The sequence below is a fragment of the Taeniopygia guttata genome, chromosome 5 (assembly GCF_048771995.1).
Source record: "Taeniopygia guttata chromosome 5, bTaeGut7.mat, whole genome shotgun sequence".
Taxonomy (NCBI): Eukaryota; Metazoa; Chordata; class Aves; order Passeriformes; family Estrildidae; genus Taeniopygia; species Taeniopygia guttata.
Window position 1 is genome coordinate 30646240 of NC_133030.1, and position 23440 is coordinate 30669679.

The window sequence follows — 23440 nt, forward strand, 5'->3', positions numbered from 1 at the left end:
TCACACTGAGTTAATTACCAACCTCATACTGTTCTGAAAATGTAAAGACACTTATCCACCTTGACACAAAAAGCCTTCCAGTTAAGGCAGCCAATGTAGTTAACCAAGAAAAGAAAGAAACATTGTAATACAATACACAAAAAAAATATTAAGAGCTCCAAATTTTATTTTAAATGCCACTACTCATCTGTATTAATAACAGCTACTCCAGGTAGCTTATTGTTCTCATTACACCAAGCAGAACAATAGTTAGGGAAAATAAGAGGAAACTACATTCCTCTCCAGCACTGGATGGTTATTGTGTTCACATAATGAAGACAAAAAAAAAAAACCCAAAAAACCCAAAGTAAACAAGACTGTCTAGACAGCAGTGACAAGGCTAAGCAAAAATTAAATCCCTAGGAGAATTCAAGTTAGTAACCAGACCATTGTAAGAATCCACAATTAAAGGCAGCATGGTAAGAGTTTGGGATTGGTTTTATTTCTTGATACTACCTCAAGCCATGCCAGAGAGGCTGCAGTCGTTGGTATAATTCAGTATAATGGAGCAGGTTTGATTTGATCACAAACAGTAGTTTTAAGATACAGCTTTAATTAATGAGGACTTCTGGTAACAAGCACCTAACATCTCTACTTAAAGATTTTGAAAAACCTGTTTGGATTCAAACTCATTTCAGTAGCTCTTTCAAGACATTATGAAGGAAACACTTTCAGTTTTTCTGGGCAAGAGTAGAAAAACAGGGAGGATGCTTAAGTATAGTTTTAATTTAAGTCATAAATACCATAGTAATTAACAAAATATGACAAGGTACTTCTGGTAGGTCATTTACTTACCTCCACTTGCTGATTCTTGCTCTTCCCCTTCAGGAAATGTAGCCTGGCTTGGTAAGCTATTCCTAGAACGAGTGACTGACTCTAAGTGTGAAGCCCTTCCCAACAGAGATAGCTCATCTAGCACCTCTCCTTCTTTGGCTTCCAAATCAGATTTTGAAGTGGTTAACTGTTTTATGTTACCTGGTGCCATTAAACTATTTGGGTCATTTAAACAAGCTACAGTACCACTGTCCAGGCTTAATACTCTGGCACGATTCTTGGCACTGTTTGTGCTAGAAGTCCGTCGTGTCGATCTTTTTTTGCTAATTCCTTCAGAGCTTACATGGGTTTTGTGAATATTTTCAGAGTCTGTGCCCCCACGGTCTTTAGAAACGTATTTGGTCTTTAAAGCACTGTATTTTCCCTCAGGAGACTGGCATGAATGGGAGGTGGTGCTGGAAGAGCTATCACTGCTGAACTGGTGAGCTGACTGCATGCTTGATGTCCTGCTCAAGTCACTTTGATCACTGGAGTCCTCATCGTGACAAAACACAGCACTGTGAGGTTTAGTACCAGATACACCTCGGAAGGAAACATATTCCCTGTGCCGACTCGAATCAAAACTACTAGCCCGCTTTTTTCCTGTCCTCCTCCGGCTGGACTTGTGGGTAGAGGCTGTTCGATGTATTAAACTAGAAGATTTTGGTCGAACATCTCCTTCTTTTTGTTTTCCACTAGTTTCTTTAGCAGCTCTTGAATCTACTAACACAGCTAGTTTCTCACTCTGCTCATCTCTTTGTTCAGCAGCCTTCCCAAGCGGCCTGTCAGCTTGTGTAGTCAATTCATTGGCATGTGGGTTCTTATTAGCCTCTTCTGAAGCAGAGGCACCAAGACCTTTCTGGCTGTGCATCTCGTCAGATGCATTAGAACCCTTTACCTCTTGAACACCACCCAGAAGACTCACTTCCACAGCAGTCCTTTCGCTACTAGTCCTTTTGTCAGTAGTAGAACTACTGTCATCCTCTGAGTCGACACCACAGTCTTTATTCTTACCATCCTTTTTCTCTTCTCTCGGAGACTCCTCCTCGTGCTCTGACAATACACTTTCTATATGCGTTGAGCTAGTATGTTCACTTTTATAGCTACTGATGGTACTGTTGGTGTCACGATCAGTCCCGCTGCAGTAGCTTTCTGTTGAACCACTGCTTCTAGTACTCAGGCTTCTCAGACTGTCCATACTTTTGTCTGCTTTCAAGGATTTGCTCTTCCCACTCTTAGTCAATGGTTGAGGGCTGCTACTTTTCAGAATGTCATCTAACTGAAAAATTCCTGAAATGCAAGAGTTCTCACCCAAAGACTCTCGGGATCCAGAAGGAGGCTTGGAAGCTTCTAACTCACTGACAGGATCTAGTCCTCGTTTTTGCTGATAGAGGGGGAAGTCATTTAGTGAAGCATCTGGAAAAGCAACAGCAGAGCTAGAAGTCCTTGGTACACCTCGAGGTCTATGATCCTTCCTATAGGAGTGAGAATGCAGAGTTACCAGTGAAGCTACTTCTGTGTCACATGCACTGTTTTTAGACTGGTCCACAAGCTGGTTGTTCGAGAGGCACACTTTATCACTGCTGTCCCTTGGCAAATCCTGTCCAGAGGACAATGAAGGTTGGATGGAGACAAATGAGTCGTTCGACACCAGACGAAAAAGCTTCCGATCAGTTGCCAAATCTGTTTAAGTACATATTTAGAAATATTCATGTAGAATGTTCATGTAAGTTATACAACTTGCTTTAAAACTGTTTATATCAGACAAAGTAAATTAAATTAAAAATCCAATTGCAAGTACTATGAATTTGTCACATTACCATTTAAAAATATTTTATAACATTTGGGCAAATCTGACAGGCCTTTTTTTAATAAAAAAAAGAAACCATCAATACCAGCTTATCCCGAGCAACTAATCAGATAAGGCAATTCTGACAAGTCCCCAACCTCCTCTATTGCTTATGTGTCACAGACTTAATATTTTTACCCAAAGTTTCTTAATTATAAAACAGTACCCTGCCTTTCTTTTTGGTTCCTACATGCAGTAAACAAACTTTAAAGTTACTAATGAAAACACAGTAAACCCCATTAACTCTGAAGTCACAAAAACAAAAAAAAAACACCTTTCCTATCAGATACCAAGTAAGCTCTCACAGTTAGCAAGGATGCAATTACTGTCACAGGTCTTTTTGTACTATAGTGAAACTCTCTATGATGTCACTGAGTTTTACTACCTCTAAAAAAAATTGGTGTATTTTTCTGTTAAATCAAACAATGAAGATTTACTGTTAGTGCTTGGTTAAAACAATAATTCCTGTTACCCATCACAAGCAGTCTCCTCTCCTGTAAGTGTCCGCAGTACTAAAAGTCAGGCTATCTTCCCGTTTGCTACTGTCACTAAAAATAGAAGATCTGGAGGCCAAGTTAAGTTTCTACAGTTGTTAAATTCCTGTCGAGTATATTTGAATGCATGCAACTTAAGAGACTTCACAGTTACACTACTCAGCTGAAAGTCACAGAACCCTGCAGCATATTACAACAGCATGCCCACCTGTGATGCTCCATTTCAAACACACTTTTTGCACTGAATCACATAGTGATGATTGAATCATCCATCTGAGGGCTCTAATCACCCATGAGTGATTAGACTGGCAAAAATGAATGGTGGTATTGGAATGAATTAACCTCCTCCTAATCACCAGCAAACAAACAGCAAAATCAGCAAACAAAGATTTCCCTTTGGTTTTATGCTCTGTTTTAATCTGAGCAGGTCTTTTCCTAGCAATGAAGCTAAATAAAAAATTGTCCTGTTTTTTTTCAGAACACAAGCTAAAGTTTCCTTACATAGTAGAAAAAAACTTTTAAAAATTCACCAAGCTCTGGTAACTTGCATCTTGAAAGCAGACTATAGCTCTAAGAACACAGAGCTCTGTATGGGGTTATTTATAGAAAAGCCTGCCACATTTACGTTTGTCTGTACTCATAAGGAAAGCAAATTAATCTACAATGAAGACCATTAACCACAGGCTATGTGTAGTCTAAGAGATACTGCCTAAAGAAATGTAAGTTAGCTATCTTTCAGCAGCAAGGTGACAGTAAATATTTATTACCTGCTGGAAGATGTCAGAACAAGGAACACACAATCAAAGAATAAAGCATTCAAATTACGCTTCTCAGAAGCTTGAGTAATTGAGGAAGGAAACAGGGAACTTCAAGATAGACTCTAAGAAAGGGTATCAATAAACTGCATTAATTTATTTAGCATATTAAGCAAAGGGTCTTTGGTAACAAAATACCATGCTTAAATATGGAGAAGAAGAAATTTTACCTTGTTCTTCACTCCCTTCTTTACATAGGCTAGAACTCTGGCCAAGACTTAAACTGATATCATCAGAGGTCTTGGCAGTGTCAGTATCACCTGCAAGTTTTAAGAAAAAAAGAGTACTAGTGCTCAAATTATTAACACATACACCTACATTCTCAACTGTCATGAAAGACTGTTGCTTGTATTTCTTCATTAATAGTTACATAATTACAATAACACAAGATTTCTTTTAGATATGAGTATTGTCTACTCTATTTCTATTATCTTCCACAGAACTCAATGGCAATTAAGATTTTTTTTTCCCCTTGAAAGTGTATCTATTGGAATATTTCTTTTTGCATGCTTGTCCATAAAAAAAAGAGGGGTAGGCTAAGAAAATACTTGTAATGGTCAGAAAAGCAAGGAGAAAACAAAATCAAGATGACAAAAATTCACATTCATTTTTTTTACCTTATTATTGGCTGGATAAATTTATAAGAAAATACAATATGCAAAATTTTTATATTTTCATCTCACAGAAGCTCACTAGGGCTGGAAATTACTTCAGCCAAAAGTCAAACAACAAGTAGTAATCAAGTCATTAATATACAATACCAGAAGGGTAATTGATTGCACTAAACTCAAAATAGCAGAGAGAAGTCTATTCCAACTCTTTGGCTCTGCATTTTATAGAAAAATGGAAAACCTGTCATTCCATGGGAAGCAGAATACAGGCCCCAGAATATTCTCTCCTCATGTTTTGGTCATATCATTTGCATGTCCAAAGAAGACTTCCCCCCCAACTAGTAAATGCTGTATTTCACTCAAAAAGGAAAAAAAAAAGAAGTCACAATGACTAAGACAGTATTTGGAAACACAGTAAACAATAGTGATTTGAAGTGCCCCTGCAAGGTAATTTAAGTAGCTAAAAATCTCACCTTTGATGGTTGCTGCTGTTCCCAGACGAGATAACCCAGATCCAACCTAGAAACAGAAAATTATGTAAAAAGCTGTACACTTTCAGGAAATAAACTGCTATTTCCTATTACTCCAACACATGCATTTGTCTAGGAAAGGTTTTTAAAGGCACAAAAGCATCCAGCAGCACAGTGCTGTAAAATTCTGACCGTGTTGCCACTGCAAAGAGATAAAAAGTCATGTAATTAAGCATCCAACTACATCACAGTGCTATTCCATTCAAAAGCCAGTGTTCATGGATGATGCTATTGAGGCAGGACAGTGTGAAATGACTCCAGAAGGTGAGAGAGTAGAACTCTGATTTATTTCAAATACACCACTCTTTTTATAGAGAGCTTCGTCCAGACCAATTCTATTGGTCCTGAAGTACAAACATCGCACACCATTGGTGTGCAGTGAATGACGCACAGTAGCAAAACTTATTTATAAACAATGTGAACATGAGAGATAAAGAATTATTTACATTTTTTCTCAACTGTTTCCCAGGCTTCTGCCTGGTTAGAAACCTTTGTTTTCTCTCTAACTAAACTGAGAATACCCACACACAGAGACTTGATTACGCTGATTTTAAAAAGCTCCTAATCTAGGAATTCTCCTTACTTAATGTGGCAACAAGTACAAGTGCAGTGCTACACTAATAACTGCTGTTGTAAAACTTAACATTTAATGCCTTGATTCTGGTTGTCTAAAATGCTTAAAGAAAACACCATCTTAGTACAAAATTTATCCATTTTAATCTAAAACTTATCTGTTTAACACAGTAAACACCAAACTAAATCCAAAAACTGCTCCCATGTGAAGAGATATATATTCTTCCAGTTAATTTCACTTTCTATGGCAAACCAGCAGGCATGGTATCTGCTCATACAAAAGATTTCACCATTTAGGTTTGCAACCTACCTTTCTAAATATATCCTATAATCCATTGGAGATTACTTTGCAGAAATGCTAAAGAGAATTTGGTCTTACCTTCAATAACATTTTCAATACAACCTCTCAATATAAATAGCATACAACAATGCAGGTGTCATATAATTAAATCACTCAGAAATAAAATAGAGGAAGAGCACTCAAAGGCAAAATCTGAACCTATAATACATAAATATGATGGCCATTTGATTGATAGATGAATACTTACTGGGATGTTGTTTTCCAAAAAATTCCTAGTTAAAATTACTCTGGGGAAAAAAGCATAATTCTACTAGTTATTTTCTGTAAGCACAGCAATTTCAGGTAACCTGAAGATGTGTGCAGATCCTATTCAGCCATAGTAGAGAAGAACAATGGGTTTATGTATAATCTGAAAAAGCAGCTAAGAGGTTGTTTAATACATTTTCTTCACAACACTGTCACACACATTTTTAGTTACTCATTTTGTCATGTTCCAATATTTTTCCATTCAATAATATGCTTTGATGAAGGCTGTCAGTGAATACAAATGCATCATCACAGGAAAGCTATTTCACACAGTAAAACTCAACAGAACTCAGATGCTTACTGTTCATGCTCCCTTTTGACACTGCACATTCAATCACAGAGGACCAGTGAATACTAATTTTATTAGGACAAATAGATTCTAAACACTATACTTTCTTTCACAGTAGCTTGAACTCTTTCACATGCTTTAATATTAAAACTGTTATGTTTGGAACATATTTTTTCCAACGACCAGTCAAAGAACTAGTCTGGGCATCATGTTTCTATCTTCCTACATGGCCCATTGCTTCCTACTCCTTTGCACCAGCAAATGCCTTCTCTCTTGAAGGAAAATCTCTTACGAGTATCTATGCTGCATAACTGAGAATGATTCAAATAAAAACACCAACATTAGCATGCCACTGCACTTCATTATTTACTGCTTGCTCAGAGAGCTAATTAGAAGAACATGATATTGTAATACCATGCCAAGGACTTCCACGTCATTTGAAGACAGGTTCTGTGTCTTTACCATTATGCTGCATTGTTCATTATCAACATAACTGCACAGCCTGGCCAGTTCATCTACTTGTCCTCATGAAGGGTTGATAAAAACTAGCCACAATCAGCTAAATGTCACAAGCCAGACAGAAGGAATAGCACATCCAACACTATAGAATTTGAACACATAAACATAGTAGACATTATACAGGAACAGAGCCACTTCCCCAGTGAAATTCAAGGCAACTAGAGCATAATGAAGTTACATTAAAATGTAATAAAGCCATTTCTTCAGCACTTCCATCTGGCAGGACTCCCTATTTATTGCTTTCTTCCCAACCCTGCTGAACAAATCAGGGAAGTGAAGATCTTGCAGCGGACATCCAAAAAAATAAAGTGTTAGTCTTCCCATTTCTAGCAGTTTATCTTGCTTTATACTTCAGCAAACTAACTTTTTTTGACAGCAAAATCTGACCTATCAGGAATAATAACCTGCAGAAAGCTATTCACAGCTGCAAGAAATAATCAACAGTGGAAACATTCTAAGGTAACTTAACAGAAGCCTCCTCAAATACAGCATTTAAATTTACCAATTAAGCTTTAAATGGCAGAGCAAACAAAAGTAAGGGAGGAAGACAAAGTTAGAACATAAGCATGAAGATACAGCTTGAGCTACCCAAAGGAAAAAGGGAATCCCACCACAGTAGGTTCTTAATACTTTGAGCCATTTTGATTTCTTAAATCAGAAAAAAACTAACTGAGGAAGAGGGAATACTTTCTGATGGGACAGTAGGTTCCCTTTCAAAATCCAGCAATTCCTAATTTAAGTACAAGATGGGTTGAGAGCTACGCTGCTGAGAGAATGCAATACCTTCCTAATAAAGCAGTTACATAGTTACATAGAGAAAATTGTTTTATCTAATAAAAATTACCCCAAAACTCAATAAAATAATAGGAAGAGGTTATCTACGGACTGGAAACCAGCAATACTAAAGCAACAACTGTAAGTAGCTTTAATTCTTACCTGGTTGTTTGGATCTATCCCAGCATAAGAATTGCGTGAACTACAGCCAACAGGGGGAGTTGCTTCCCGTATGAACTCTGACATCTCAATCCCTCCACCAGGGTCACTGAGAGAAACATAAAAAAAAAAAAAAAATCAACACATTATCCCCACCAGTTAAACGAAATTCTGTCTATGTTGAGTGCATATTCGAAACAAATTTTCCCTTCTCAAAAATCAGGGCCTCAAATATATCCCAATATCTTGGATGAACACTGGCTGTTTGACACAGGAAGCTCAGTCTGAGCCAGAGCACTCCTTTATACTGTCACAGAAACTGCTGCCACAAGTCTGCTGTCACCAGCCAACACAAACTGTGAAGCCTTGGGCCCTACAAGGCATTCCAAAACGCTGACATATTAAATTCTCCCTGTCTTTATGTGCGCACATGTTACTTTTGGATCAGCTGTTCAACTATAACACCTAGAAAGTCACCAACAGAAAAAAATACTACATAGAACTCAAAGCATGGAAATGACTCCTGGTCCTTTCCTTAGACTGAATCTGGGAGCAAAAGCAAGGATGGCTAAGGAAGAAAGCCACATGTGAAAGCTTTTACATATGCAGGGACATACAGGGTCATAGCATCTCTCCCAGGGATGCAAAAAACATTTTTCTACTCAAAAATAACTTCCCTTCAGATACTTTACAGTCCCTACCAAGAAATATGTTCAGGTACAACATATATATCATTGCATCCTAGTGATTTCACCCTTTCAGGATTAATAACTATTGGTTTGAAAGTATTTCCTAGAGCAACACCATCAAATTGTAATTCCACAGAATTCAGCATGTCAAAGGCAGATATTTTATGAAACAAAAGCAAGCTGGATTTGTTCATTAGGACAATGGGGTCTGAAGTCAGTCGAGGACTAGAACACAAGGATCCAACCTAGCACTGATTGTTAATTGCGAAGAGGAAGCAGTTGAGGCACTCTTTTTCCTATCCCATTAAAGTTCTCTTCAAGCACCTTGATCCAGGAGACTTGTAAACAGAAGTATCTGCAGGGTAATTTGACACTAATCCTCTGCTTCTTCCCAAATATGAACAACAGCTTCTCAACAATCAGATTCCAGCGTTTTGCTTAACAAAGTACACACGCACACCACTCGTCCAGCCAGACCAAATACACTAAAGACAAAGGCCCTCTGAGGAAGGGAACAGAAATGGATAGAAGCACTCTAGGATTTACTTAATAGACAACTAGTCTTACAGGTAAGTCTTATGCAATAAGAACACTTAATAGAATGGCCTGCACAGGGCCAGGAATTGGAATCGATGATCCTGATGGATCTATTGCATCTCAGCATATTCTGTGATTCTAAGAGTTTTTGAAATACATCAATCAAGGATATTGTAAACAAACTGCCTGTACACTAAAGGACCTGACACGATTCATCGTACAGCATGACATGTTAAGCTGTTGTCATCTTGGAGAGGTGTAAAGGCACAACCTCAAGAATCACTCTAGACAATATAAGAAGCAGTTTGACAGTTTGAAGTTAGGAATATATTCCTTCAGTTAAAATAAGTTAACTTAAAAGACAACCAGCCATTACTTAGCAGAACAACTATGGTGCAACTCCAGCAAATTACAAAAATAAGTGAGAAGCCAAAATTTCGTTCCAGCTCAGCAATGAGACAGGCATACTCATAGAGATGGCTGTTTACAGAGCACTCTCTGACCTCGTATTATCAGCTACACTAAGGCAGGTAAGGAAAATTAATTTTAAAAGATACAGCACCAGCTTCAGCCAAAGCATTCCTTCTGTAAGCATTTTACGAATACATACGGACATAACATGAATTTAAAAACTAAACTGAAAAATTCTCATAATGCTTAAGTTCAGTATACATTACAATGTTAGCTGAAGATATAACAAAGAATGCCTTTCACAAAAAGATGAAATTCCTTTCCTGTTTGAATAATTAATTGAGAAACACTGCATGTGATTAAAGTACATCCTATGAAGTAGAAAAATAAGTCATTGAAAATAAGCTTTCATACAAAGAACCAGGCATTTAGCCAAAGAAGGTGGCAATTTTGTCTAAAACTGAACCATCAGATATCAGCATAAGCAACAACAAAATCCATCACTGTCCCCCTACTCAGAGCTTCTATATCCTGTGACAGGCACGCACAAATGAATGAACAAAAGCTAGTAACAACCATCAGCAAATGAAGTCTACAGGAAGAAGCAGGAAACAGATTTCTAGGATTGACCACTGTATGCCTAAGTATCCAGACTTTCACAACATCCAGAGTTCTTTAGGAGTTACATGACGCTAGTGCCGTAGCCAGGCCTTCCTGATATGAAATTCTACAATCTGTTTCTTACAGTTTGCTGTCTTCATTCCTTAGGCAAGTGTTACACTTTACAGTTTGCAAACAAAATAACTGCAGTGAAGTTACAACACAAATCAAAAAGATGGAAAAAATTACATCCAGCAATAGAGACTGCTGTGAAAGAAGCACTCAAAGATGACATAAAGCAAATTACAACTACTATTTCTAATTATTAGTAACTCTGAACGAAAATTACTATCTGCAGGTATATCTCATCATCTTGTCAGAGACTAATCAAAAGCATGAAGAAGCCGTAAGTCTATATGAATTCAAGTTTAAAATCTGACTTAGGCTGGTTGACTACAGAAATCTGACATTCAGACCAGAACTTCGAGGGGTAATTGGAAATAAGTTACTTTGATTTCTGGACAAAGCAGACGAAGAGTTTTATTATTTTCTTTTGAAAATCATCATCTGTCCTTACTGTCCAATAAAAGAGTAGGGTAACTAGTCAGGAGGTTTCTATCTAAATACATAAGAACTACTGCAAATCCTAGATCACAACAGATTCAAGTATTAAGAGAAATTTTCTTCTAAGCTTGAGTCACTAATGATAGCCAAAAATAAAAACTAACTCCAAACTCAAGAATAAGTCTGCCAGCAACAGAAAACTGCAAGGAGAATAAATAGTAAAGGCAAGGCAACAGTCTTAGAGATCACCTTTTTAAAATTTTATTTGCTCATATTTAAGTAGAATGTAAATATTTCAAAGATGCAACATTCTCCAGCTACTAGCTTTACTTGGTAGAAGAAAATGTGAAATTCATGTAGCATCATTATTGTAGTTCCTCATGCTGAGAGATCAGAACAGCAGTGTCACCAGATGAACACTTTATGATACTTTGAACCATAACAGCCACTGGCAAGAAGCTATATTCATATATCCAAAAGAAGGATTAACTTAAGTGTGGGTCCACTCTCTCATGTGGGTCCACTGATACCCAACAAAGATTATGCTTGCAATGTTTCTTCTACATTTCTATGAGACCAGGAACCTGTATCCCCTCTACTTGCTTTCATGAAACCTCACACAAACATTACTATACTAACACCTGAAGTATGAAAATGGCAATTCACATTCCTTTCTCTAAATTAAGACTTTCTTTCATAAACATTAACTAGAGAACTTCAGCTTTAGAAAGAGGACAGCAAAAAATAAGGCATTTCTAAAGGAATGGTAAGTTGTTCTTTGCTTAAACATGTCAAAGTTTCATGGAAAAAAATCCTCATTCACAAACCACAATTAACTGAAGATAAATGAGAAGTCTGAGCAAGCCCACAAATGACAGCATATAATTTGTTAGATACCTGAAAGCACCACTTGGATGATAAATATCTTCAGAAAAAAAAGAACAGCAGTTCTTAGAAGCTAAACAGAATCCTGAACACAACCACTGCTTAATCCTGCAAATAAATATACTATGATTTGTATCTAAAGCGCTCTTCGTGTCTGTGTATGTGGCAGGGTAAAAATTTAAGGATGGCTTTGCAAACTATACGATATTTGTATTTACCCAGTATCACATGCTGTAGCCTACACTAATCAAAACTAATATTCTGATTCTGCAAATATTTAAGATAGTATCTCTGCTCAGATCTCCCCTATATCCACCTTGTCTTATGGGAGCGGAGTTTAAAAATCAGAAAACCCTACACACATGTTCTCTTCCCAGACCAGTTTGGGTTTTTTTGGCTGTTCCAATTTAACTTACTAGAAAGGTTACAGCTCAATATTAAACACTCACTCTACATCCCATCTACTGGTTTGAATGCTACCCCAGAGTTCTTGTAAGCTTCCAGGCAAAGATTAGCGTATACTGTACATCCCACTTACCAAAAAGTAACTCCGTAATTTCTGCATTGACCTTGTTCCCAGTTCTAGTTAAGAGACCTGAAAGTGGGAACAAGGATCATATAAAAGTTAATGAAACTTTAGTTGGCAAGCAGGACACACAGCATTAAACTAACCTCTACTTCTGAGCTCACAATGCTTATAATCTTGTCCCATGTCAACTGCTCCCTAGACAAAACAGAACTGAAACATCCAGAAGTAGTTCACAACACTAGTAGAAATTCCCTTACCAACTTTGGGCCCCTGTTTTGGAAGCAAAATGGCAAAAACACCAAACAAAAAGAGAAACCCCATCAAAAACAACTCAGATAAAACGCCTAAAGGTCACACCTAAAATATGCATTATCAAGGTTGCATGAGAAAGAACAGACCACTAGTTTACTTCCATGAATTTTATTAAGCAGAGTAAGCATTAAGATACAACTAGGGAGGCAGTCTGCCAAAATACCTCAGTATAGTGAGTACAGTGTTGGTAAAGTATAGGGTGATCTAAACAGAGTCACAATTAAAATCAGCAGCTTCAGTTGCCAAACACATCATGGAAAACAGGTCAGGTTTATAAAAGATTGATACAAGAAGTTACTGTATATCAGCTTTAGAGGAATCTAAGACACCGTTTTTGCCAACAATACCTGAGCCGAGAGAAGATACACAAGAACCCAGGACCATGAGAAGCTACCCCATATATGCATGGGAATGTTCTTTTACTTCTAGGCTTATCATTTTAAAGAGCAGCAGTTTAACACTTCCTTTCTTTAAAAGCATCACAATAAACACACTCAAGAGGCTTCTTTCAACCACATTTCCTTAGTAAGACACACAATCTTTTAAGAGTCAGGACAGCATACAAATCATCTCACTTTGAAAACTACTCATGTCTACTAGTACCGGAAACTCGGAGACAAGAGAAAGGTCGTCGCTATAAGCTAACAATTCAAAGTTGATTTATTTCATGCAGTTTAACTTTTAAGATGGTCACAATTATCTAAGACAGGCAGAGGCTTTGATATTAGAGCTTGTAACATCCACAGTCTGATCAAACTGGTTACGCTGGCCTTGCTGATGAGTCATCTTTTACTCTTCATTCTCCAAATAGTCTGGTCAAAGGAGAAATACCTCTGACATTGTTTTATGCTGGCTACAAAGGAGATTTCTGGAAAGGAATCAGCTCCTGTTGACAGTACTTGAGAATCATTATCGTCATTACTGAGCAGAGCAATTCCAGAATTTCCAAATTCACAGGACAGCATTCTCTTTGAAAAGACTATGACTGGAGTCAAGCATTGTATCCAACTCATGGCTTTGCAACACTAAAATTGAAACACAATCAGACACTCTTCCTAGTGAGGAAAGAATTAGCATGTAGTTTGTGGTCTTTGACAGCTAGATTTTTAATATTACATCTACTACTGAAATTAGATTACTTGTACTAATTATGTTCATTAAGTATTTAGTGACCTAATCGGCTCACATTTTCCATGCTATTGTTTCCAGCATGTTCCCTACTGTGCTTGAACTCCTTTGGGGAAGGAACTAGGAAATTATTGCAAATGCATAATTTCAAACCTAACACATAAATAAGTCTACTTTTCAAGACCAGGCTTAAAACCATCTTTCAGAACCACAGAGGTGTGTATTTATATTCCCCAGTGTTTAATCTCAATCACCATTCCAGTTACACAGCTGATGAAGACAGGACTGCTAGTCATTTGAAGCAGTATACAAAATTCAGCAGATGACTTACCTGGGCCCGTTGCTGTCTTTCCTCTTGGCTGAAACACTGCTTTGTTCTGTTTTTGCACCTCTGTCCATATGCTCACTGGCATTCCTCTCCACAATTTCTCCCTCATCCAGCGCCCTGTGCAAGCGGTAATTCACCATCTTCAAAACGATAAAGAGAGCTGCTATCACTGGGCAGTAGACAGCCACAATCATCATGGAAGAAGGAAGAGCCTTTCAAAAAAAGAGAAAGGAAAAGTTAATGAACACCAGGTCAGATATCCATAAGAACACTCCCTAGATTTTAACTGTTTGTTTAATGGAGAAAATATGATAATTCTGAAAGTTACACCACCTACATCCAGGCTTCATGTGAAAAATGTTAAAAGTCTAGCAACACAGAAGAAAGGAACCGTTGCACTACCAAAGATAATAAATCACCAGAGCATTGTACTAAATAAACTTGTTTGACTGAAGCTTGAGAACCAACTTTAATTCTCACTCTCTTCTTCCATGTTTTTGCAATGGAAGACCTAGACTAGGAAACTTGGAGCTAGCAGGTGTGAGACAAATATTTTTAATTGTTATAAGTAGAAAAAGAAGGGAAGATTTTAAGCACATGAAAAGCCAGCCAAGCATGGGGTGAGATCTTATTTCAGGGCTAGTACACAGCACCAAGTCCATTTCAGAAAAGCTTGATGGCTAGATGGGAGAAAACCTGCTTAGATATCAAACACTGGTGCTTTGACTTGACTTGTCAGCTTCCAACAGCTACTGTTGCATGACAAGACACTGATCAGTCATAAAAGCCAAACTGTTTTCTACTTGCATACATAAAGAGGTTGCTCACAAGTGTGACTGGCACATTGCAGAGCAGAACACAACCTGCAAGACAATAGGCAGCAAAGATTTGTGCTAGATCATCGTACACCCATGAAAAGGTAGCCAACACATGTTCTGAAGAAAATTTTTCATCTGTATGAAAGGCCATGAGAAGCCACATTAAAAAAACCCTCTGTCCTGATCGCAACATTTGAAATTCCACTCAAAGTTAAGAGTGAAATGCATGCAGCTCTTGCAGAGGTAAATAAGGCTTTTACAAATCAGTCACTTGAGCAATAGGTATTGGTGAAGTTCAGCCTGACAGCTATTTAGAAGTGCTCAAAGTACTGGTTAAACTTCAGATTTCACTTCAATGCATTTATCCTTCTAAAACATGCTTATTTGTGTTTTTAAATTTTGCCATTTCCCTAGGCAGTGATTAAACAAAATGAGATATTAAGTCTCAGTATTCATCCCAAAACTGACAATTTCCTTTACAAAAGCAACAAAAGTTTAGGTTTTGAAGTATTTCACTGCAATACTTTACCCTGCTAACAGTGTAGTTTGAGATACACCTCCAAAATATAAAAGTACATGCAGACAGATGACAATCAGAACTAAACATCTGATATCTAGCTTGAACATTAATGTAGTAAATGAGTAGAACAAATGAACTGCCTTTTTAGACTTCACGTCTGAAGGACAATTTGAGCTTATTTTCGTATCTCCCTAGAGAGACCATGGGAAGAGAAGAGTCATCATTGATAAAAAAGCCCCAGGAACATCTTGCAGAGTCAAAACAATGCTCAGAGTAGAAGACAGCGATGCCTCTCTAACCAGTGCACAGAAACATTTTGAGCCATTTAAAATTGACTGGCTGACAACATAGCCTAACATTATGCAATGTAACAATCTCCTACCTAAAACTATTCCCCTGAATCTTAGAAGGATTTTAAGTAGCGTAACTTAACCACAGTAGTCAAACAATTTTAAAGGACTCAACCTGGTCATATGCGCTGAATAGAGAGGTCTTCTTTTCCTTTTCTCTATGCATTTTTCCCTTTGACTCTTCAAGACGCCCCTGGAACTTTGATCACCATGATGACTCTTTAAAACCTAGCAAGGTATTCCTCCAAAACAAATCAAATCTGACAACCATCATCAACACCTACCTTTTCCTCCAAAACAAGTTAACGCAACACTGAATATAAAATTTGAAGTAGCCCAGGCAAATTAAGCTGAAGTTTGCTAAGTTTCATTTTGTATGCTGAGCTGGACATCATCATGATGAACAGAGATTCACTCACCAAGCACCAGCTAAGGAGGAGAAAAAGGAAACAAGCTACTTAAAACCAGCATCAATAAGCAAACAGGATCCACAATGATATGGCATCTCTACAGCCCCTGAAGCCATGCTAGGATGGTTTCCTCAAGAAATGAGGTGCTTCTACTTGCAAAAACTTCAGAGTCGGTTCCCTGCAGGCAAGGGCCAGCCTGTTAATTTTGGAAAAACACATGAGCTTCCTGTACCTGCTAGGCAGTCTGCTACCCCATCACACACAGCTTCACCTTTCCTCTCCTTTATAATAGCCAGTGTTCAGAAGCGTCAGACTAATGCTAGATAACAGAGTTACTCCATAAAACATATGCCTGTACTCTTCTGTCTAAGAGAGCTCATCAACTTCTCCCCTCTACTCCGTCAGCAGTGAGGCCACAGTATATCCACTTCATCTCGCAAAATCTACACATCCAGTTTTTCAAAGGAAAGCTTCAAGAACAAGCACAAGAAAAAAGGCAAAACACCTCATATAACTTGCAGCAAACCTAACAGGGAATTCAAACTTTTTCCTCCATCCTGTTTTCACAGGATTGTCCAAAAATTTTAAAAAAATTAAGTTAACTGACTACCTTTTCTTCTTCATATTTGTAGTAGGTCCTCATCTCAGAATAGGGTATATATTCTTATATATTCGAGGAATAAAAGACACTTTAGCTAGCTTAGTCTGCCATATGAACACACTTGACATCAAGTATTGTGCTGTGGTACAGCACTGCCACCCATGGTACCAGCAACTTGTCTGCAGCAAAGCTTCAAGAGGAAACTTACTGCAGCCTAAGCTAATCCACTTGCAACTTCTGTTTTCCTAAACCAAACTTAGAAGCAGTCAACATAAATTTGGGGTCTTCTCCCCACAAAACAAAGCAAGTTAAAGTGAGATTACCATTTCCAACTGTGCTCAGCATTTTACCCCATTTGAGGAGAGATATGTTTCCTACCAGCATCCCATGTGATATCACCTTCAAGACTGGAATACAAATCTAACCCACTAGATTACATCTTAAAATCAAAATAATTTCACATACTAAAGTATTTTAATTGAGCCCAGCACACTAAAACCCTCAGGCTAGAATTGTTACTAAACACCAGTTGGCCACAAGGCTACAGCTGCAACAGTTATTTCTGAAAACACACATTTTTACTGCACATTTCTACTTGCATTTGCACCAAAAGAACACATACTACTCCACAGCAGTCATCACAACAGGAGCTCTTGTACAATATAAAGAGCAACACAGAACCATATAAAAACTGTGCGCTTTTAATAATGTTCTGTTGAAAATTTCAGTTATCTAATGACTGAACAAACCCAAATATTAGATAAACTCATACATGAGATTATTTCTCTGAGTCTTAAAGGGAAGCTAAGTAGTTCTCTCAAATATGGGGGGAAGAGGGAAGGACACTGGTTTTCTACCACCTTTCCCACAAGTTACTTTCCAAATTTAAATCCTCTGAGTCAACTTAACAAATGAAATATGTACACAGGGACAAAGGTAAGATACAGGAAAGCATAGTTAAGGAGGACTATCTCTTCTGAAGTCTCCTGGCTGTAAAATTAGCTCATTTGTATCACAACACACCTCTTCTAAAAAGCGTAGGTAGAAAAAGGTTTAAGCACTCCTAGATTCCAATGGTCAAAATAGAATAGAAACCTCCCAGCATCAGTTCCAGCACTAAAATACTTCCATTCAAACAACAGAAACTCACTGTATCTCAAATGAATGTTTCCAGCACATTCCAGCCAGGAATCAGAGGCAACTTCATTGATCACAGGCTGTACAACATCCTTATGAAGAAACTAACACTATAAGGATCCTACCTAATCTGATTACCTAGCTTTAGCTAGGCACCAAAGATGCAACAAAAAATCCATATTATTTTCAAAAAATAAATGCATTACTGTAAGTGTTTTTAACAGTTAAGTCTTCAAAATCAAACCAGATTGCAGATCCCTATATAAAGGTGTTATCACCTAAACATTAAGAAGTAAGTCATCTAGTAAAAAGACTTGAAAGTACAAGTATTTTGAATCCAGTATCTTACAGAAACAGTTTTCCTGGAAAAGAGGAAAGATCAGGAAACAGATATAGTTTTGTCCTCAATTCTTGTTTAGAGACAGAGCCTTTAAGAACTACCATTATATGGAAGAAAGTGCAGTTACAAGTTATCTAGTTTTTGACCAAAACCTCAAAGCATACTACCAAAACTTGAGTAGCAAAGAAACTACAAGTGTCTTAGAACAATATGGCATACTAGGGATCACTATCACAAAATGAATTTCAATTATTTGACATCTTAGTTTAGTAACTCAAAAACTTCCACGTGAAGCTACATTTATATGACCTACTTCTATAACTATGTACACAAGTCAGGAAATTAAGTGAACTGTTGACTAAACGAGCTCGACTTTGACAGACAAGTTCTGTAGGTACATGTGAGCCCATCACCCCAAGCAAGGTACAGTCCTGGCACCTCTTCATTCACTGGCAAAATTCCACAAGTGCCAGAGCCAAGACTTCACCCCCTCATGCATACGTGGTGGGGCTGAAACAGCATTCCGACTAAGGGAAGTGCTTTGGCAGCCTCCTCTCTTTCCCCTCCCCGCTGCGACACTGATGCATCACATTGGCCTCTGCATTCAGGGTATTTTTTTCAACTCTACCACTAGATTTTACAAAGTGATTGGACAGCTTTGCCATATAGAAAGCACATTTTCTTCTCCCAGTTTCAATTTTGCATTAGAGTAAAAGCAGGGATCAGCTCTTACAATAGAAAGGCACATCAACAAGCACAGTTGAATCTGTTACTGAATACAAGTACACAAACAGAATAGACTTAACTAGTCTAGAAAGCAGAATTTTTGTATGTGTACTGCCAAACCACAAATGCAAGAAGACAAATTCAAGCAGCTTCCCTAAAGCAGGCATATCTTACTCTAACCCCCAGTTCCTTCATTATCTACGTGTTTATTTTTGCCACACTTCCAACAAGCACAGTTTAACTGTATAAATACACAAGAAAAAAGTATCCCGATTGGCAAAATAGGTACATTTAGGTATACACTCATCATCTTCACACACGGTACAACACTCACTTGCACGTGGTTAAGCTCAGAAGGCAGATGAGGGACCAAGGAAGAAAGGTTGGTTATTGAATTCTAATGTTAATTTTTTTAAGTAGGTTTGTGCCACACATTAAATCCATCAACCCTAAAAGCACAGGCATACACATACAAAGGAACACACAGATTTATGGCATTACTTACTGACCACAACCATTACCAGATTCCATTCTGAAAATACCGGATCAACAAAACAAATGCACAGAAAAAAGACCAGCAATGTTCAGTGCACTAAACCAAGTCTTAAAGCAGTAAATGCACCTAAATTCCCATATCCTAGCGCATTTTATTCCTGTTGGAGGTTAAATAACATTTGGGGGGAAAAGTGATTAGCCTACTGTTAAATGCATTCAGCCTTGAGAGCCAGCTACAAGCAAAGTTTTTAGGGGATATATTTGTCTTTGTTGCTAAAAAACAACTTGGAAATAACTACAGTTATTACTGATCCAATGCATAAAAGCAATGCTATGATCTTGTAATTCTTTACATGGGGACGTTTTATAAGTAATATAAAACCTGTCAGCAGTCTTTCTATACACCTTGATTTTTTAAACACACAGGGTTGTCTGCCAGCAACAAGTCACTTGAAGCTAGCTTAGAAACTCCCTCCTACACACCAGTGAACCATGCTCAGAATTCAGATTACAATTACCTAAGACTTTTTAAAGCAACTTCTGCTTATTTATGTATATCCTACAGTAATGCAACACTTATTGCTTTTTATTCTGAAAAAGAGCTTACAAGATGCTAAAGAGCTAAGATGACCAACACAGTTCTGCCTGTTTAGTTTATGTCTAGACAACACTTAAACGGCAGAGGGTGGAAAGAGGGAAAATGGCCAAATATGATTCCATCTCCTTTAACTTGTGACTAATCTCCCTACTTATTCTCAGGGAAGTTGGCACTTGTTGCATCTTTAACTTGTCCAGAGCTATGAAGCAAGAGAATTTCTCTGACCTCAATAAAAGCCAAAGCAGCTTGCTGCTGTCTTTTCCCTTTACACAGGAAAAAGTGTTTAAGCAACATTGTACGGGTAGTTGTACGGGTAACTGAAGCTTACCTACTGCTTTAAGAGCAGCAGGGGACTCAAATGCTGGCCCAGATTTACCGTTTGTCAAAAGACTTATGTGCAATATAGATCAGTCCCCTTTCAAAAGTCTCCTGTGCATGCAGGATATAGCTGTTCTTAGAGGTGTGGTCAGCTTTCTCAGCAAGGCAGTACTAATTAAACAGACTGTTCTGTCAAAACAGAAAAGCAGCACTTTGATTTCAAAAATTGTAAAGCTATATTTGAAACCAAAAGGTGTCTCCTCTTCCTATATTGTGCAGAACTTTCAATAGATACAGATTCATAGTTCTCATACAAAATATCTGCTTAGTTAAAAGTTTTATCTAGCTGTTCTAATGTAACTTCAGTTTTAAATGCAATTTGTGTCAGCATTTAGTTTCCCTGCCAGCAGCCCAGAAAAAGCGTTAGAGCTGTCTTTCTCAAGACACTGTAATATGAATTAAAAACCATAGAGTTGTAACCTCCTTTTCCACACTAGCTATTTCTTAGTATGAAGTATCTCATACTGCAACCTTACAAACTGCTTTTAAACAAAGCAAATGCCTGGCCTCAGAGCTCTGAATTTCTGCAACTGTACTTGCATATGATATTATCTCCAACATTTTATTCACTAACTACATTTTCACAAGGCAGCATCTACTTTATGTTGTCACAGCATCTGGCAATCTTGAAAATTATGTTCTACCTCATCTGGACAAAACTGGTCACGACACACTATTATGATCACACTCTTCTATTGAAAAATCCAAAGTAAAATATTAGCATTTCATAAGTTAAACACAGCTTACACATGGAAAAAAACTGCTAGCCAACAGGAAACCGTCCCCTTTTCTTGTATCTGATCACACCTCTCCTCTATGTGCTCTCAAGTCCAAATGTCAAGAAAGTTTCTAGGTTTAAAGGTTAGTATTTTAACAGTTTTACTGAAATATCAGTTACAAAGATATATAGGACAGGAATTCTCACAAACCAAGTACACTGAAATCTGGACACAAACAAAAAAGCCAGACTAACTTCTTGTCAATAACACACAATCCAGATACACTGCCAGCCAACACACCACACTACATCCAAATAAAACTTCTAGGTTCTGGAACCACATCCCTCCATCAGACTCAAAAGTCAGAAACTGATCCCATTGCCGGCCAGAAACACTGGCTAAATCTGACAGTTCCTGCAGAAACTGCTTTTTACTGACCTACCAGGAGACAGCAGCGGAAGCTGACAGAGGTATTTCCAATTTTGAAGGAAAGTAAACAGAAAAACGAAGGCGAAGTGCCAGCGCCTATAGCCCCGCCGCGCCCCGACAGCGCCCACCCGCAGGTTGCCAGCAGCGGGGCGATGCTCCCGGGCCGCCGCGGCCGCGATGGCGGGGCGCGGGCCGCTCCCGGCGGAGGGGCGCGGGCCGCTCCCGGCGGAGGGGCCCGGCCGCAGGGCCGGGGCCGCTCCCGGGGCCGCGCCGCGGGCAGGGGGCGCGCGCGCGGCGGCCCCTCCCGGCCCTCCCCCCCCACGCCGGGCCCCGCAAGGGCCGGCCGACCCCCGGCACGGGCCGGGGCCGCGCTCACCATGTACAGGGTGAAGGGGAAACCGAGCAGGAAGAGCCACAGGTAGAGGTGCAGCGCGTTGACCCCCGCGCCCTGGTGCGGGTCCTGGTACCAGCCGCCGCTCAGCGCCGCCCACACGCCCTGGCGCAGGATCTGCAGCACCTGGGAGCCCATGGCGGCCCCGCTCCGCCGCGCCGGCCCCGCTCTATCCGCCCTGCGAGCCCGGGCAGAGCCGCGCACCGCCCGCGCTCCGCGACAGCCGCAACCGCCGCCGCCGCCGCCCCAGCAACGCCGCCGCCATCTTATGTCCGGGCCCGGGCCGCCCGCCCGCCCCCGCGCCGCCGACGGACCGGCGGCCCTTGCGGCAGGGGACGCGCGCCGCCGCCGCCGGAGGGGCAGCGCTGCGCCTGCGCACGGCCTGCCCGCAGCCCCGCCCCCGCCTGCCCGGCGCAGCGCCCCCTGGCGGCCCGGCCCGGCCCCGGTGCGGGTGCTGGAGCGTGAGGCGCTGCCTTCGGGAAGGGGCTGTTCAGTCAGGCTGGAAAACACTCCCCGAGGATCGATCCAAGCTATGGCCCAACACCACCGTATCAACCACACCGCGGCACTGCCATATCCAGTCTTTCCCTGAAGGCCTCCAGGCATGGTGACTCCAGCACCGCCCTGGGCACCCCATTTCAATGTCTAATCGCCCTTTCTGTGGAGAAACTCTTCCTGATATCCAACCTAAACCTAAATGCTTCAGAGGCACTTCTGCTGGGCTACCAACACTGCCCCTAACTCAGGCATGCCATCTCCAGGCTCACCTCTAAGGAGCCCGGCCCAAGGTCCTTTCCCCTTCCAGGCTCCTTTCTTCCCTTCTCCCAGGACCTGGCTCCCAGCAAAGTGCTGCATCTTCTCCTTGCAGCAGGACAGGAAGAAATTTGTCCAGCATACACTTTTAAGGCTCCAAACCTACAGTAAGATAGTAACCTCACCATTTTTTGAGCTGCCCCTACCTCCATGTACTCTCAATACATAGTGTTACCAAACCCCTTGCATGCCTATCCCCACCACAGGATTTGTTGCAGGTTACGACACCTTAAAACCCAAAACCATTGGGGTTTACAGAGAGAAAACAACACAGCGGGCCATGGGTACACCATGAATCTCGCACAGATTTAAATTTTGACTTCCACATTCGCCTATTTTTATAGGCCATCAGTTCTTACCAAGTGCTGGCTTTTCAAGCTTTCCCCTTTGACACGCACATCTCAAAAGTCTCATGTTAATTAAAAAGGGACAGATTAGGGAAGGAGTTCAGACAGTACTCTCAAGAAGGGTCAAGAAGAGTCCATTTCCTACAAATGCTATGGCCTCCAGAGATGTTAAGGGGATTGGATGATCTCTCAAGGAAAGGCTGAGGGAACTGGGCCTTTTCAGCTTTGAGAAGAGATGACTGAGAGGGGACTTCATCATCGTCCATAAGTACCTGAAGGCAGCGTGTCAGAGAAAAGAGCCATGTTATTCTCT

General features: G+C 39.7%; 1 protein-coding gene across 8 annotated transcripts in view; it reads right to left on the reverse strand.

Moving 5' to 3' along the window:
- Positions 1–22323, reverse strand: part of PCNX1 (pecanex 1) — an 87187-nt gene extending 64864 nt beyond the window's left edge. For 6 of the 8 annotated variants that reach the window (XM_030274415.4, XM_030274414.4, XM_030274410.4 and 3 more), the window contains exons 1-6: positions 21953–22247; positions 14059–14267; positions 8076–8181; positions 5095–5140; positions 4181–4270; positions 835–2535 (exon numbers count right to left, since the gene is read on the reverse strand). In XM_030274415.4, coding sequence (XP_030130275.1) covers positions 835–2535; positions 4181–4270; positions 5095–5140; positions 8076–8181; positions 14059–14267; positions 21953–22105 — 2305 coding nt within the window. In that variant the 5' untranslated portion in view covers positions 22106–22247. Of the gene's footprint in view, positions 1–834; positions 2536–4180; positions 4271–5094; positions 5141–8075; positions 8182–12296; positions 12354–14058; positions 14268–21952 lie in introns of those variants that run through there. The other 2 variants (XM_030274417.4, XM_030274416.4) reach the window with 2 other exon arrangements.
- Positions 22324–23440: the final 1117 nt, after the last annotated feature.